The 14,836-nt window shown below is 41.1% G+C and overlaps 1 protein-coding gene across 3 annotated transcripts; it reads left to right on the forward strand.

Annotated features, from left to right (window-relative positions):
* Positions 1–414: 414 nt before the first annotated feature.
* On the forward strand, positions 415–13,627 carry ube4a (ubiquitination factor E4A (UFD2 homolog, yeast)). 3 transcript variants are annotated; one of them, XM_026331439.1, is made up of 20 exons: positions 415–625; positions 1,070–1,286; positions 1,826–2,002; positions 4,875–4,987; positions 5,222–5,374; positions 5,525–5,684; positions 5,833–6,035; positions 6,413–6,604; positions 6,693–7,026; positions 8,872–8,998; positions 9,104–9,411; positions 9,683–9,815; positions 9,936–10,126; positions 10,321–10,421; positions 11,116–11,229; positions 11,473–11,647; positions 11,781–11,961; positions 12,152–12,299; positions 12,450–12,607; positions 12,846–13,627. In XM_026331439.1, exons 2-20 carry the CDS (start codon positions 1,157–1,159, stop codon positions 12,979–12,981), a joined length of 3,234 nt encoding a protein of 1,077 aa, XP_026187224.1. In that variant the 5' UTR covers positions 415–625; positions 1,070–1,156; the 3' UTR covers positions 12,982–13,627. The 3 variants fall into 3 exon arrangements, with proteins under 3 accessions (XP_026187224.1, XP_026187213.1, XP_026187232.1); XM_026331428.1 differs by having other exon boundaries at positions 416–625; positions 1,117–1,286; XM_026331447.1 differs by having other exon boundaries at positions 525–625; positions 1,084–1,286.
* Positions 13,628–14,836: the final 1,209 nt, after the last annotated feature.

Genomic DNA, 14,836 nt, shown 5'->3' on the forward strand with positions numbered 1-14,836 from the left:
TCCTCAAACATCCTCAAACCTAAACCTTGACTCTGTGATGGACAGTCCCAAATGCAGTCTGCAGCTGCCCTCTGCTGATGGTGGGCAGACACTACCACTACCACTCACTAAAACCAAGGTGAGGACTTGAAAACTGATCTCCAACACATTTTGTACAAAAAGGAAAGAAAGCAGGTGTTAAAATATTATTTTTGTTAAAGTTAATTCACTAAATCCTGTGCATGTAACATTGGGCTCAGAAATGATTAAATATATTTTTGCATATATCTGATCTATTGATCGTATAGCAATATTGTTCAGCTTTATTTTCATAATAATCGTAAAAACCTTAATTATTTCTACAAATATTTATACTTTTTAGTACTTGTGTAATCGTGGGTCAAATTAGACATGTGTTGACGTACACATTAATGCATACAGTTATTATTAGTTGCATAAATGCACTTTATTTATATTACTGTTAGAGAATATACTTGATTAAATAGTTTCCATCGTATTTTCATGTTTACTCTGCGGCGCAGACACTCGGGCTCATTTTGATGACGTGTACAATTTGTTTACTGAGGAAGTGTCCCTGGTCTCGTAGAAGAAAAATCAAAAATACGCTTTTATTCCCGCCAGACAGGTACGACAGCACTTTTTATCGCTGGCACACTTTATTTAGGTTGCTAATACTTGAAATACTTGACTTCGTGACAGCTTAGCTTGGTGTGGTAGAGCGTTAGGACGGTCAGTGCTACTTGCTAACCGCTATTTAGCTAACTATCGTCAAGTTCCTGCCTTTTAATTTGACTATCGTGATATTACCGACACCTTTGATATGGTTAGCTGGAAAACTAGCTCAGTGAAGAGTCATCTGTTTTACTTATGGTGCGTTATTATCGCTCCTGTTACGGTGAACTGACCTGACGACATACAACGTTAAGGTGACCATTAGTAAACAGCGATGACAGTTAGTGTTGTCGCGATACCAAAGCCACGACCCGATGCCAATACTTGTCTTGGTGTTAAATGTTGTCGCGTTACCAAAACTGTACACGCTCGCTAATCCCATCCTTGGTTCTTGTGGTCTTGTCCCCTCAGCACTTCTTTGTTGTGTTTGTGTTGGGGTTCTAGGCTGAGATCTTGGATGGAGTGAGAGTTGAGTCTCAGTGAGATGACTGACCAGGGCAACAACAACCAGAACATCTCCTGTAACCCCTTCGCTGCCCTCTTCAGTTCACTGGCTGATGCCAAACAGTTTGCATCAGACCAGAAACCACAGCAAAAGTCTACTGAACCACCATGTGAGTAATTATCAGGTGCTCTGCAGTCCTCCCCTGAAATATACATATAATATAGTGATGGTGTTAAGCTGCTGGAATACTTGCTTTTTACCACTACATATGTGTAGACGACAGATGTGACGATAGCATAATTGTATATACACAGGTGACAGAAAATGGAATATCTTACTTTGAATGCACAAGATTAACAGAATTCATGGCGACCCTTGAGTATGTTACAGTATTGTTATTGTTAGGGCATAGAAAACGGCAGCAGTGACATCATAGTTGGTGTGTTAACCAGACAAGACCTATGAGTTACTGCTGGTAACTTTACTTCCTGCCCGCACTGGTCATGTGTTAATTTCTGAGGATGTGCACAATCAATACTTGCAAGAAACCCAGGATATGTGAGGAAGCCATGATGCAAATGTGTAGTTAAAGCAAGTATACCTGCTCACTTTAGAGAAGCATCAGCATACATAGTGTAAGTCATATAACATCTGGCTTCACTTTGTTCACATGGATTTCATAATTACTCTTGGCATCTGGTATCACAGTGGAGGACTCAGGAGAGAGCCAGTCAGAGTCAGAAAACTCTGTGTCTGACAGTGTTGACGACAATGACGACTCAGTGGCGGAGATCAGCCGCTCCTTCCGGTCTCGACAGGAGCTGTGTGAACAGCTCAATGTCAATCACATGATCCAGCGAATATTTCTCATCACACTGGACAACAGTAAGTAAAAGGAATAAAATGATTACACTGCTGCCTGTAACCTAGACAGATATATATATATGAGATATATATATAACATATATAAGGTGATGGCTAACCAACTGGACATAGTAGTGGTGGACAAACAGCAGAAGAAAGCTGTAGTGGTAGATATAGCAATCCCAAGTGATAGCAACATCAGAAAGAAGGAACATGAGAAGCCTGAGAAATACCAGGGGCTGAAAGAACAGCTAGAAAAGATGTGAAAGGTGAAGGCAACAGTGGCCCCCCCGGTAACCTCGGGGTTGTGACCCCTAAACTGGGAGTGTGGCTTCAACAGATCCCAGGAACATCATCAGAGCTCTCAGTTCAGAAGAGCGAAGTGCTAGGAACAGCTAAGATACTGCGAAGAACCCTCAAACTCTTTACATATGTGTTTTAAAAAGTAAACTTTTTATGACTGCATGCCCATATGCTGCTTATAGTCCAGTAAATACAGTAAAACACATGCATTTGACTCTCATCAGAGGTCACAGTCCCTGCTGTTTACACAACCCATTTCAACAACTGTAGTCCCTTACTCGTCGCTGCGTCTGTATTCGCCTTACTGTTTTTCACATTAATAACTACAGAGAATATGTACAATAGTTTACCTTTTTGTAGCTATGGATTTTATGGTTAAGCAGTAGCGACTGTAGTTATCGTAATAACCTGTTTTCTATGATTGATGTGAGTGTGAGAAGAGGTAGCAATGTCAGATAATCCGTGACCCTTTTACTTGACCCAAAATTCTTAATACTATCTGAAAGGGACATTAGACAGTGTAGCGAACCAAAGGCAGGAGAATATGGTCACGTTCCTGAGTGAGGCAGGAGTGATATCATCTGACAATTTATGACTATGAAACACTGTGACCCACTAAGGTAAACAACCGGGGATGGTACAGGTACTGCAATGTCAAGACTCCCTTTTGACAAAGAGCAGGCCAATGGCCCTCACAAAGAGAACCCCTCTTAACGAACAGACTCCCCCTGCTCACCTCCTGCCACAAATACGTTAAGACTATTTACTTTTTAGGCAAGACCTGAAAACTATACAATGACTTGAACTGGTCTTCATATCCTGTCCTTATAGTCCTGCTTTGGTTGATAAAAATGTAACATGTGTGACCAGACCTACAGAGCATCATTGTCAGACTACAGTGTGACATAAATTTTTCATGTGTTTAAACTTTGCTGGGTGGAAAAAGAAATTGTTGTTTCCATCTTAGGAATCAGTCTTAAAACACACAGCACTTAAAGAATAGGGTGATATCTTGATTCACAGAGATTAGTGAGACTGTCCATCACAGTAAGGAGACTGAACCAAATATGCAGCACTTTCTGGACCAGTCACATTGTGTTATGCACAATGAGGCATGGATTCCCCCGCCCAGCGTGGCAAGACACAAAAATACATTACACAGACAGACACACCCAAACTGAGAAAAAGAACAAGAACCTAACCAGAACTGGAACTTGAAGCAGACTTGAGAATTAACTCTTGGAAATGAACTCTGTGGAACTGAACACCCCGAAGAGAACAGAAATGGACAAAGTTCCAGACAGATTCAGAGAAAGTTAAGAGATGTCCAGACTCTCAAGATCCTCTTGCTCTGAGGAGAAAGACTCTCAGAAAGAGACCTACAGGAGAACCATGAAGTAGAGATTGTTTTACTGCCCAGCAGAGGAGGAACGAAGACATTCTCCCTGTGTGTGGCTGTCCTCCAGCTGACCATCTCACATCAACCAACTCCATGAGATGACCCTGCAGTGGCCAGACGGAGAGCAAGAAAGACGACGAACGGACTCAGGCTAAGACTCCGGGGAACGCCTACTCTCTCCTACTCCCGCCGGCAGACTGCAGTCGGACCAGCCCGCAGACCAATGGACCGAGCCTCAGTAAACCCGAGGACAAACAAGTAACCTGTGGCTGCGCTGGTTTTCTCACACTAATCTCCATAATTACTAGAGCTTCTTCCTAAAATATGTTTAGACCTCAGACTCAAACACATAACAGAAATTAATTTCAAGATTTCTTTTCCACCACTGCAAACAACCTACTGTTAGACTCTTATGTTTTATTCGTTAATTCAGCTAATTCCTCTGACCAGTTCTACCTTCATTTCCCCCTGTGTAAATATTGTAAATAGCTGAATAAATCTTAAAAAGACAACTGCGACTGGTATCATTAATGTTATTTCACACAGTAAATACGTCACTGAATCAGGAGAACTCTCCCTCAGATTGTAGACCGATATCCTTTAAGGTGAATTAATTGACTGGTTGAACCACCAAAAAAGGATCTGGTGCCCCAAATCATTAAGATGGTTTATGATATACAGAATTCATAAATTAGACATAATAAACCTTCATGTTCAATACATTTATATATTAAAATTCGCTACAACAGACAGATGACTGCCTGATGATGTAAACGTATAGCACAGTCTTAGTGGTGTTGATTTATGGCGCGGACCGTCTTCAAAGTCGAATTTAAAATTTCTCGTAAGTAACAATGACTCATCACCCTTCCAGCACAAAACAAAGGCCTTGTTCACTGTGAAGTCTCACTGAGTTGGCTCTGAGTCTCTCCAGCAATGAGGTGACCTAAGGATGAGTCATGGTGTTCAGGAAATGCTGGCTGTTTTCACACAGGAGCCTTTTAATAAATCCCACTGTCACCTCAGTCTAGAAATAAGTAAATACAAACCCCAGGTGTCTTATTTATTCTAGGTTAGGCTGTTTATTTATTTCTCAATTATAATGCAGTGATCCTGCGTCATTGGTTTCTATGTGCAAGAGGATTTGAATAGACTTTGTTTTATTGACCCTGGTTTTATTTTCACCCCAAGGTGACCCTAGTCTGCGAGGGGGTAATGGGATCCCTCCTCGCTGTGTGTACCTGGAGGAGATGGCTGCAGATCTGGATGGACAGGACTGGCTGGACATGGACAACATTGAGCAGGTCAAATTTCTACAACCTGTTCTTATGTCATCACTCCTTTGTTGCTGCGTTTTGTTTCTCTTCTCTCAATAAGCGTCAAATTGTTTGGTGTAATTTCTGTAGAAATGCCGACCTTAAAGCAATGCCATGGGCACCCAGTCAAATTTAGAATCTGTCAGACAAATTTGGAAGTTGGATGTGAGTAGGCAGTTGTGGCAAATGTTTAACATGTGTTGTGTGTGATTTGTCCACCAGGCTCTGTTTAACCGACTGCTGCTGCTAGAGCCAGGTAACCACCTCATCTACATGACGTCATGCAGCGCTGTTAACCTGTCTGCTGACCGTGATGCTGGCGAGAAATGTGCCATCCCTTACCTTTATGCTTGTTATCAGAGAGCCAAAGAAGAGGTGCGAGTTTTTTTCCTGCTTGACTGTAGTTGTAGAATTTTAATGGAACTATTTTTAGAGATCGCCAACTGTCAAGAGGCTATTCTTGGTAATTGAAGTGTAAAAATAACCCACACTCCTTCATAATTCAGCGACTTTTCTGTGCACCAGGTGACGAAGGTACCAGAAAAGTTGCTGTCATTTGCTGTTCGCTGCAAGAACCTGACAGTTTCTAACACACGGACAGTTCTGCTCACCCCGGAGATCTACATTAGCCAGAATGTCTACGAACAGCTTCTGGACCTGCTGCTGGAAGGTTTCAGTGGAGCACGTAGGTTCAGGATTGGGCCTGTTTTGTACTGATCATTCTTGTGTTCTTGCTTTATCCCCCTTCCTCACACTTTTACTGTTGTCTGCACTTGTTTTCAGCAAAAACATTCCCTGTGGTTTTCTCTGCTTACAAAGGCACTGTGTTTCAGGGCCAGAGGAGGTGGTTGAGTTTGTGGAAGAGGTCATTGCTGGCCTGTTCTCTGACCAGGAGGTGCGTACCTTTGAGGAGGTGATAGTACCAGTGTTTGATATCTTCCATGGGCGCGTTAAAGACTTGGATCTCTGCCAGCCCCTCCTCTACTCCTACCTAGATGTTCTTCTCTATTTCAGCCACCATAAAGATATTGCCAAGGTCAGGAGACACACACAGACATTACAAATGTTATGTTAGAGTAACATTAGAGTAACATTTGCAAATGTTACTCTAACTCTAACTCTTGACAACAACAGGCAATTTTCCTGCTCACTGCTAACGGTATTATGTTATCTTACTATATTTATATTTTTCTATTGTATTTGGTCTGTAATTTAGTCATTATTCTATATCTTTGTCTGTTCACCCATCTATCCATCCACCTCCAGTACCAACCAATACAAAGAAATAATTCTCTATATTTATTCCGTGATCAAAATCACTAGCATTTCACAGTGTTACCTATATGTTTGTCATTTCAGGGCCCTAACTTTTCAAATCCTTCCAATAGTTTTTGTTGTTTTGTGTTTTCCTAGGTATTAGTAGACCACATTCAACCCAAAGACCCAGCGAATGGGTTGCAGTACCAGAAGAGCCTACTAGGAGCAGTACTGAATATCTCCTGCCTGTTAAAAACTCCAGGTGTGGTGGAGGGACATGGCTACTTTCTGAACCCTTCCCGTTCCAGCGCCCAGGAGACAAGAGTCCAGGAGGCCAACATCCACCAGGTAAACAGACTGTTATTTTGTCGGCATTTTTGTGTTAAAACCATACAATACAACAGGGCTAATTATCTTTACACCCTTCGTGTTGCAGTTTATGGGCCAGTTTCATGACAAACTGCACCAGATCTTGAAAAACCTGCTCCAGCGATCTGGTGAGACGCGCCACCTGCTGCTCTCTTGGTTGGGCAGCTGTCTGCAGGCTAATTCTGGTCGAGCTAAGATATGGGCTAATCAGATGCCAGAGATCTTTTTCCAGATGTACGCTTCAGATGCATTCTTCTTAAACCTTGGTGGAGCTCTGCTAAAGCTGTGCCAGCCCTTCTGCCGGCCACGTTCACCCAAACTGCTGACCTTTAACCCCACCTATTGTGCCCTCAAAGAACTAAGCGAAGAAGAGAGGCGGAATCGCAATGTGCACGCAAGAGGTTAATATATGTGGAAACGAGTGCCAGTAACCCCATTTACCATTCTAAATACGTTAAGATACAGTGGGTACGGAAAGTATTCAGACCCCTTTAAATTTTTCACTCTTTGTGTCACTGCAGCCATTTGCCAAAATCAAAAAAGTTCATTTTATTTCTCATTAATGTACACTCAGCACCCCATCTTGACAGAAAAAAACAGAAATGTAGAAATTTTTGCAAATTTATTAAAAAAGAAAAACTGAAATATCACATGGTCGTAAGTATTCAGACCCTGTGCTCAGTATTGAGTAGAAGCACCCTTTTGAGCTAGTACAGCCATGAGTCTTCTTGGGAATGATGCAACAAGTTTTTCACACCTGGATTTGGGGATCCTCTGTCATTCTTCCTTGCAGATCCTCTCCAGTTCTGTCAGGTTGGATGGTGAACGTTGGTGGACAGCCATTTTCAGGTCTCTCCAGAGATGCTCAATTGGGTTTAGGTCAGGGCTCTGGCTGGGCCAGTCAAGAACGGTCACAGAGTTGTTCCGAAGCCACTCCTTTGTTATTTTAGCTGTGTGCTTAGGGTCATTGTCCTGTTGAAAGGTGAACCTTTGGCTCAGTCTGAGGTCCTGAGCACTCTGGAAGAGGTTTTCTTCCAGGATATCTCTGTACTTGGCCACATTCATCTTTCCTCCAATTGCAACCAGTCGTCCTGTCCCTGCAGCTGAAACCCCCCCACAACATGATGCTCCCACCACCATGTTTCACTGTAGGGATTGTATTGGGCAGGTGATGAGCAGTGCCTGGTTTTCTCCACACATACCGCTTAGAATTAACGCCAAAAAGTTCAATCTTGGTCTCATCAGACCAGAGAATCTTATTTCTCATAGTCTGGGAGTCCTTCATGTGTTTTTTGGCAAACTCTATGCGGGCTTTCATGTGTCTTGCACTGAGGAGAGGCTTCCGTCGCTCCACTCTGCCATAAAGCCCCGACTGGTGGAGGGCTGCAGTGATAGTTGACTTTGTGGAACTTTCTCCCATCTCCCTACTGCATCTCTGGAGCTCAGCCACAGTGATCTTTGGGTTCTTCTTTACCTCTCTCACCAAGGCTCTTCTCCCACTATTGCTCAGTTTGGCTGGACGGCCAGGTCTAGGAAGAGTTCTGGTCATCCCAAACTTTTTCCATTTGAGGATTATGGAGGCCACGGTGCTCTTAGGAACCTTGAGTGCTGCAGAAATTATTTTGTAATCTTGGCCAGATCTGTGCCTTGCCACAATTCTGTCTCTGAGCTCCTTGGGCAGTTTTCCTTCGACCTCATGATTCTCATTTGCTCTGACATGCACTGTGAGCTGTAAGGTCTTATATAGACAGGTGTGTGCCTTTCCTAATCAAGTCCAATCAGTTTAATTAAACACAGCTGGACTCCAATGAAGGAGCAGAACCATCTCAAGGAGGATCAGAAGAAATGGACAGCATGTGAGTTAAATATGAGTGTCACTGCAAAGGGTCTGAATACTTATGACCATGTGATATTTCAGTTTTTCTTTTTTAATAAATTTGCAAAAATTTCTACTTTTCTGTTTTTTTTCTGTCAAGATGGGGTGCTGAGTGTACATTAATGAGAAATAAAATGAACTTTTTTGATTTTGGCAAATGGCTGCAATGACACAAAGAGTGAAAAATTTAAAGGGGTCTGAATACTTTCCGTACCCACTGTATGTCAATATTAATGCAGCAGCTCAGGTTTTTGTTTTGCTTTCACAAGTGGGTTTATTGTAGTTTTTATCAGCAGTTGTTTAAAAAGCAGTGGGCTTTTCTGAGTATACACTGAATTTCATAATTATATGATACCATCTCTTATTCTAGGTCTCGACAAGGAGACGTGTCTGATCCCAGTGCACCCTCAGCAGTCTGTGGAGTCTGCACAGTCCTACAGCCTGTTGACAGAAAACCTTATCCTCACACAACTTACTCTGCATCTTGGCTTCCACAGGTGCACAGTTGTATTGTACACAATTGTAGTTTCTTCATGTTTGCACCATATGTCAGCATTAAATTGTATTGTTCTGTTTGTGTCCATTTGCCTGTGCATGTACAGACTCCATGAGCAGATGGTAAAGATGAACCAGTCTCTCCACCGGCTCCAGGTGACATGGCAGGAGGCCCAGCGAACAGGCAACCCAATGTCAGAGCAGCTCCTGGAGCAGTTTGAACGTCTGATGATTGTTTATTTGTCAACCAAAGCTGCCACTACACAGCCTGCTATGCTGCAAAGCTGCCTTAATTTCCAAGCTTCCACAGCTGCTCTGCTGGTTCAGCTTGGTATGGGAAACCAGGGGCCTGAACATGTAGCACTCAGTTTTCCCCTGCCCTCCCTAGAGAATACTATGCTCTGCTATGTACCAGGTAAGTTTGACCTTCCACTACATTACTCTGAGCAGGGAGCCCAACTGTAGCCTTGATTGTCAGACTAACCCCACAGGGTTCAGGCTCAGGTTAAGTGAAATACAAATACATTTGGACCTGACCTTTAAATATTGTACCTAACTGCAGGTTAAATACAATTAAAACTTGTTACTGTTGCTGTGCATGGAAAAGTAGTGGTTAGTCATTTACTAATACTGCACATTCCTAAACAGAATAGTCGTGTAATGTGTGGCTTCTGTATGTTTGTTAGAGTTTTTTGCAGAGAACTTGGGAGATTTTTTCATCTTTCTGAGGCGATTTGCAGACAGTGTTTTGGAGACCTCTGCAGAAAACCTGGAACACATTCTTAACTTTATCACTGTCTTCATGGGAAATGTGGAAAGGTATGGTACTCAATAATCAAATGAAATTATGTCAGCAGTCTGATGAACTGAAAGGAAGAATTTTGAGGAATAAAATTTTTACGTGACTTAATTTTTTCTGCTATTCTGTATCTCCCATAGGATGAAGAACCCACACTTAAGAGCAAAGCTTGCCGAGGTCTTAGAGGCAGTGATGCCTCACCTGGAGCCGGTGGCGCCTGGTGCTGCTCAGCCAATCGGGTTCCAGCGAGACACGGTGTTCTGCTCCTACAGACATGCACCTCAACTGGCCGAGGCCCTCATCACTGTGTTTGTAGACATTGAATTCACAGGTGAAGCAGATGCGTTCCTCATAGGTTTTGACTTCCTAGTGCTAGTTATAGGGTAATAATGCATAGTCTGTGCACACCTGTTTGTGCCCTGCTGAGTGAGATAAGGAGCAAAGCTAGATTAACTGAAAACAAGTAGTAGTAACAAAATAGCACTACAGTAGCAGGGAGGCATCTTATCCTCTCTTTTTTTTCAGGTGATCCTCATCAGTTTGAACAGAAATTCAACTACAGGAGACCCATGTATCCCATCCTCAAGCACATGTGGGGCAAAGATAACTATAGAGAAAGTATCAAGGTAATAAGAAACTAGTGTCTGTGTTTTTTCATGTAAGTAAACTTTTCAAAAATAAAGATGGTGTGATGTTTTTTTACTTTACAGCAAGAAGCTGAGGTTTATTTATTATCTTGTGTGCTTTATATCCCAGTAGCTAGACTCTTTAAACTCTTTAATATCTTTATTCTAACCTGAAGCTTCACTCATTACTGAAGTCATATTAAGTCCATAAATTGGTGTTCAGATTACATACTGTTGATCTTCTGTGTAACAATATTGGTATTAGATCAACATTGACAGGATGGTAGTATAAGAAAAATACAAGTATTGTTTTAATATTTGTGTTGGAAGTGTGTTCAATTTTTTTTTTTTGACTGTGAGTTGTATTATGGACTTTATGATGAGGCAGCTTCTATTGGTAGAATTCATTTTGGTGACAGAGCTGCAAATGAACTATCTCATCACATCCAGATTATTTGCAGATATGTGTGGAATGGAGAGGGAGACAAGATGAAGAAGTACATCCTTGGACAGCGAAACTGACCAAAATTTAATCTTCTTTTATTTTAATGCTTTAATCCCTTGAATAAAAGCGGGTGGGAGGGAGTAAGAAGACATGGTTTACTTCCAAGTGATTATATATACATGAAGATATTCACCAGATTGATCCTGGAAGTACATTATTTATTTTTTTATGTGACGTTATTTGTTTCAGCATTTGGCAGACTATGCATCTGAGAACTTGGAAGCCATGAACCCCCCTTTGTTCCTCAGGTTCCTCAATTTACTAATGAATGATGCCATTTTCCTTTTGGATGAGGCTATTCAGGTGAGTCTGTGATACATTTTGATTTTATGATATTTAATGCGTAGCAAATAATTTAGCCATTTTTTTCACATTCATGTCACATTACTATATATCTGTGACTATTAGCTGTTGGCAGTTGTCTCATTTATGCAGTTTTGTTTTATTCCATAGAAAAATGTTTGACTTAGGTTTTGTCAAATTCTGTCACTTTTTTTCGTGACCACAGTACCTTAAAATTCACACAAGAACATCTTTTTCTCAAAGTACCTGAGCAAAATCAAGATACTGCAGCTGGAGCGGGACCGTGGGGAGTGGGAAGGCCTGGCCCCTGATGCCCGACGAGAGAAGGAGTCAAGCCTGCAAATGTTTGGACAGCTGGGACGCTTCCACAACATCATGTCCAATGAGACAATCGGCACACTGGCCTTCCTCACCTCAGGTCAGGCAGACAAGAATGTTACATGTGATTCTTGTTGTTTCCTATTACGTGTGTATTGATGACGCATTTTCTTCATTCATCCAGTGTTTTTTTTTTTTTTTTTTTTTTTATCTTTTACTGTTTTCCTTCCCAGAGATCAAGGGCATTTTTGTACACCCCTTTCTGGCTGAGAGGATCATCTCTATGCTGAACTACTTCCTGCAGCACCTCGTGGGTCCTAAGATGGGTGCCCTGAAAGTCAAGGACTTCAGTGAATTTGACTTCAAGCCACAGCAACTTGTTTCTGACATCTGCACCATCTACCTGAACATGGGGTATATTGTTCATCTCCTCTTTTGCAAAGTGAATACATGCCAGGGTTGCAAACAAAAGAAACCAATTAACTAAAATACTGTAGTCTGTGCTGGTTGTAATGTTTTTTTAACTCTTTTATTGATGCCATATTCTTTGGAGGAAGAGAAACACAGTAAGGGAACAGTAAGTTTTGTTGTTTGTCTTTGCCAGTGATGAAGAGGATTTCTGTGCTACTGTCCCAAAAGATGGACGATCGTACTCTCCCACCCTTTTCTCTCAGACACTTAGGGTGCTAAAGAAGATCAACAAACCTGGGGACATGATTGTTGCTTTTGGACTTCTTGCTGATAAAGTAAAGGTATAATTTGACTTGGAAAATCTTTTTGCCATAAATAATTATATTGATTTGTCATAAGTATTTATCTTATCTTACAAATCTGTACAGTAGTCAGGTTTTGTAGGAAAAAACTAAATGGGTTGTGTTGTTGCTACTGTGTTTCTTGTTCAGTCTTATGCAGACAGACAGCAGCAGGAAGAGGAGACATATTCAGATGCTCCAGATGAGTTTTTGGACCCCATCATGTCAACCCTGATGCTGGATCCTGTTCTTCTCCCTTCTTCCAATGTAACAGTAGATCGCTCAACTATTGCAAGACATCTCCTTAGGTTCGTCATTTCCTACAAATCCCTGAAATTTACTCTAGTTAAAATATTATCCAGGTCTCAACATTTGTATCGATTCAGTTCTTTTGATTTGGAATGGTCAGAAATTGTCCTGCAGCAATATCTGTGTCTTTGTTCTAACATTTGATTAATTGCTGTTACTGAAGAATCAAAAACTGAGGAGCAACATGTGTAGATGCGTCAAATAAGTAACACTGTTTTAATTACATCCACCTTGCAGTGACCAGACAGACCCTTTCAACCGCAGTCCTCTAACCATGGACCAGATCAGGCCAAATGAGGAACTCAAACAGCAGATCTTACAGTGGCTGGATAAGCATAAGCAGGAGAGGCTTCAGCTGGGACCCAGTGGCTAGCCTTGACCTTTCACTGTGACAAACATTAACTGCATCCTCGTTTTCTTTCCTGGCCCACATCTTCTGTGATCCTCTGCTTTTTGGCTAATCCATAGTGTCCTTGCTTCTGTGGATTTCTTCACACCTCTGGTCTGATTATCATTGCATTAGACTTTTCATGCATCCTTCATGCTCCGCAGGCTCTCTCTGTGGCAACAGTCCATGCAAACTGTAGTTCACCAGCTGGTGACAACTTCAAAATCCATGTACAGTAGCTGTGTAACTCCTCCTGACGCCCTATGGTAAACATTAGTAGGGTTATACGACCTTTGGTCCTCTCCTACTGAACGAGATATATTAATTAGTTATTGCTACAGTCAGAACTATGACCAGAAGTACCGGTTTCAACAGGACTTGTTTAATGTGCTCTTGACCAGCTGGCTAAAATATGGATTTATGCCGCAAGGGTAGGTATTTTTGGGAACCTACAAGGCAGAACATGGATGGAATCATTCATAACATTAACTTGATTTCACCCTCATGAAGAGTACATCATACACTGCCTTTCAAACTTCTTGAACATCCTTATTTTAGCACTTTTGCTTACAACGCAAGCAGTATTGTAAATAAAATCAGCGATTAAAAGTAAAGCCTAAGTAAAACCGAATTCAGTTGTGTATGACTTTTATTTTACTGAGTGTAGTTTTACTTGGAGATACTCTGAATCTTTCACTGTAATAAGACCTCTATAAAACCGTACTGTGCATTTGTTTTACACTCATCTACATTTTCACATGGATAAAGGTCTTCGGATCTTCAAGTGCACAAGTTTAATCAAGCACTAATTAAAGACCTTATTAGAATCTGAGAACTTATGCATTGATAATTTGTTGGATCTAAGGATTAAAACATTCATTACTATACAGCAGTAAGCAGTAATTCTTTTAATTTGAATTAAGTACTACATTTTAGGATGTAATATGCACACACACATTCACAACCACACAGAAAATTAATTCTACCCAAAAACATAGCAAAGCATTGATTTCCTTCCTTCCTTCCTTCTTTCCTAGTAATTTTTGCCAATATATTGCTGTGAACATAAGGACCTGATACAGTATATTAGAATAAATGCATCAATAATGTGAATGGAGGCAAGTGTTGGGTCTTTAGTGGAGCACTCTTTAAGACACTCACTGATGATAATGAAACCAAAAAGTGCAATAAAGACAAAGGCATGGGAAACATTTCAGCCTTGGGTTTCAGCCTAGGTTCTATTATCACAAAACATCTAAAGCTGGGATGTTAACATGTTTAGCTTATCATGGTGTGCTGATGAGCCCTCATAAGACTGCTATTGATCATTGAAGATTTTCAAACTGGGAAAAGATGGTGGCTGTGCTAGGAATCTTGTCAAATTCCTGCCAAACAATTCACCAAAATCCAATTTGATAAATCTGAGGTGGAAACTGAGCCTTACAGCTGCAGATTCATGTTTCATTTTATATTCATCCATCCATTTATTATCTATACCTGCTTCTTCCTAACCAGGGTCACAGGGATCTGCAGGAGCCTATCCCAGCACCCTCTATTGGGTGAAAGACAGGTCACCAGTCCATCACAGAACCCATTTTATATCCACAATGTCTAGTTTCAATAATGCATGATGGTTTTCTAAATTTGTTGCTTTATTTATCCCTCATCTTTAAATCACATTAATGGCATCTCGGGTTGATGTTTCCAAACTTACATTGTCTCACAAAACCTTGACCTTACAAAATAGGCTTCGTGTCATTTTCCTTAATGGAATTTTCACAATTTTTACAATTATATCAGTTCCTCATATTTCTGAGTGTTCAATCATTTTGATTGGCAG

This window comes from Mastacembelus armatus, chromosome 13, assembly GCF_900324485.2.
Source record: "Mastacembelus armatus chromosome 13, fMasArm1.2, whole genome shotgun sequence".
In the NCBI taxonomy this organism is placed as follows: Eukaryota; Metazoa; Chordata; class Actinopteri; order Synbranchiformes; family Mastacembelidae; genus Mastacembelus; species Mastacembelus armatus.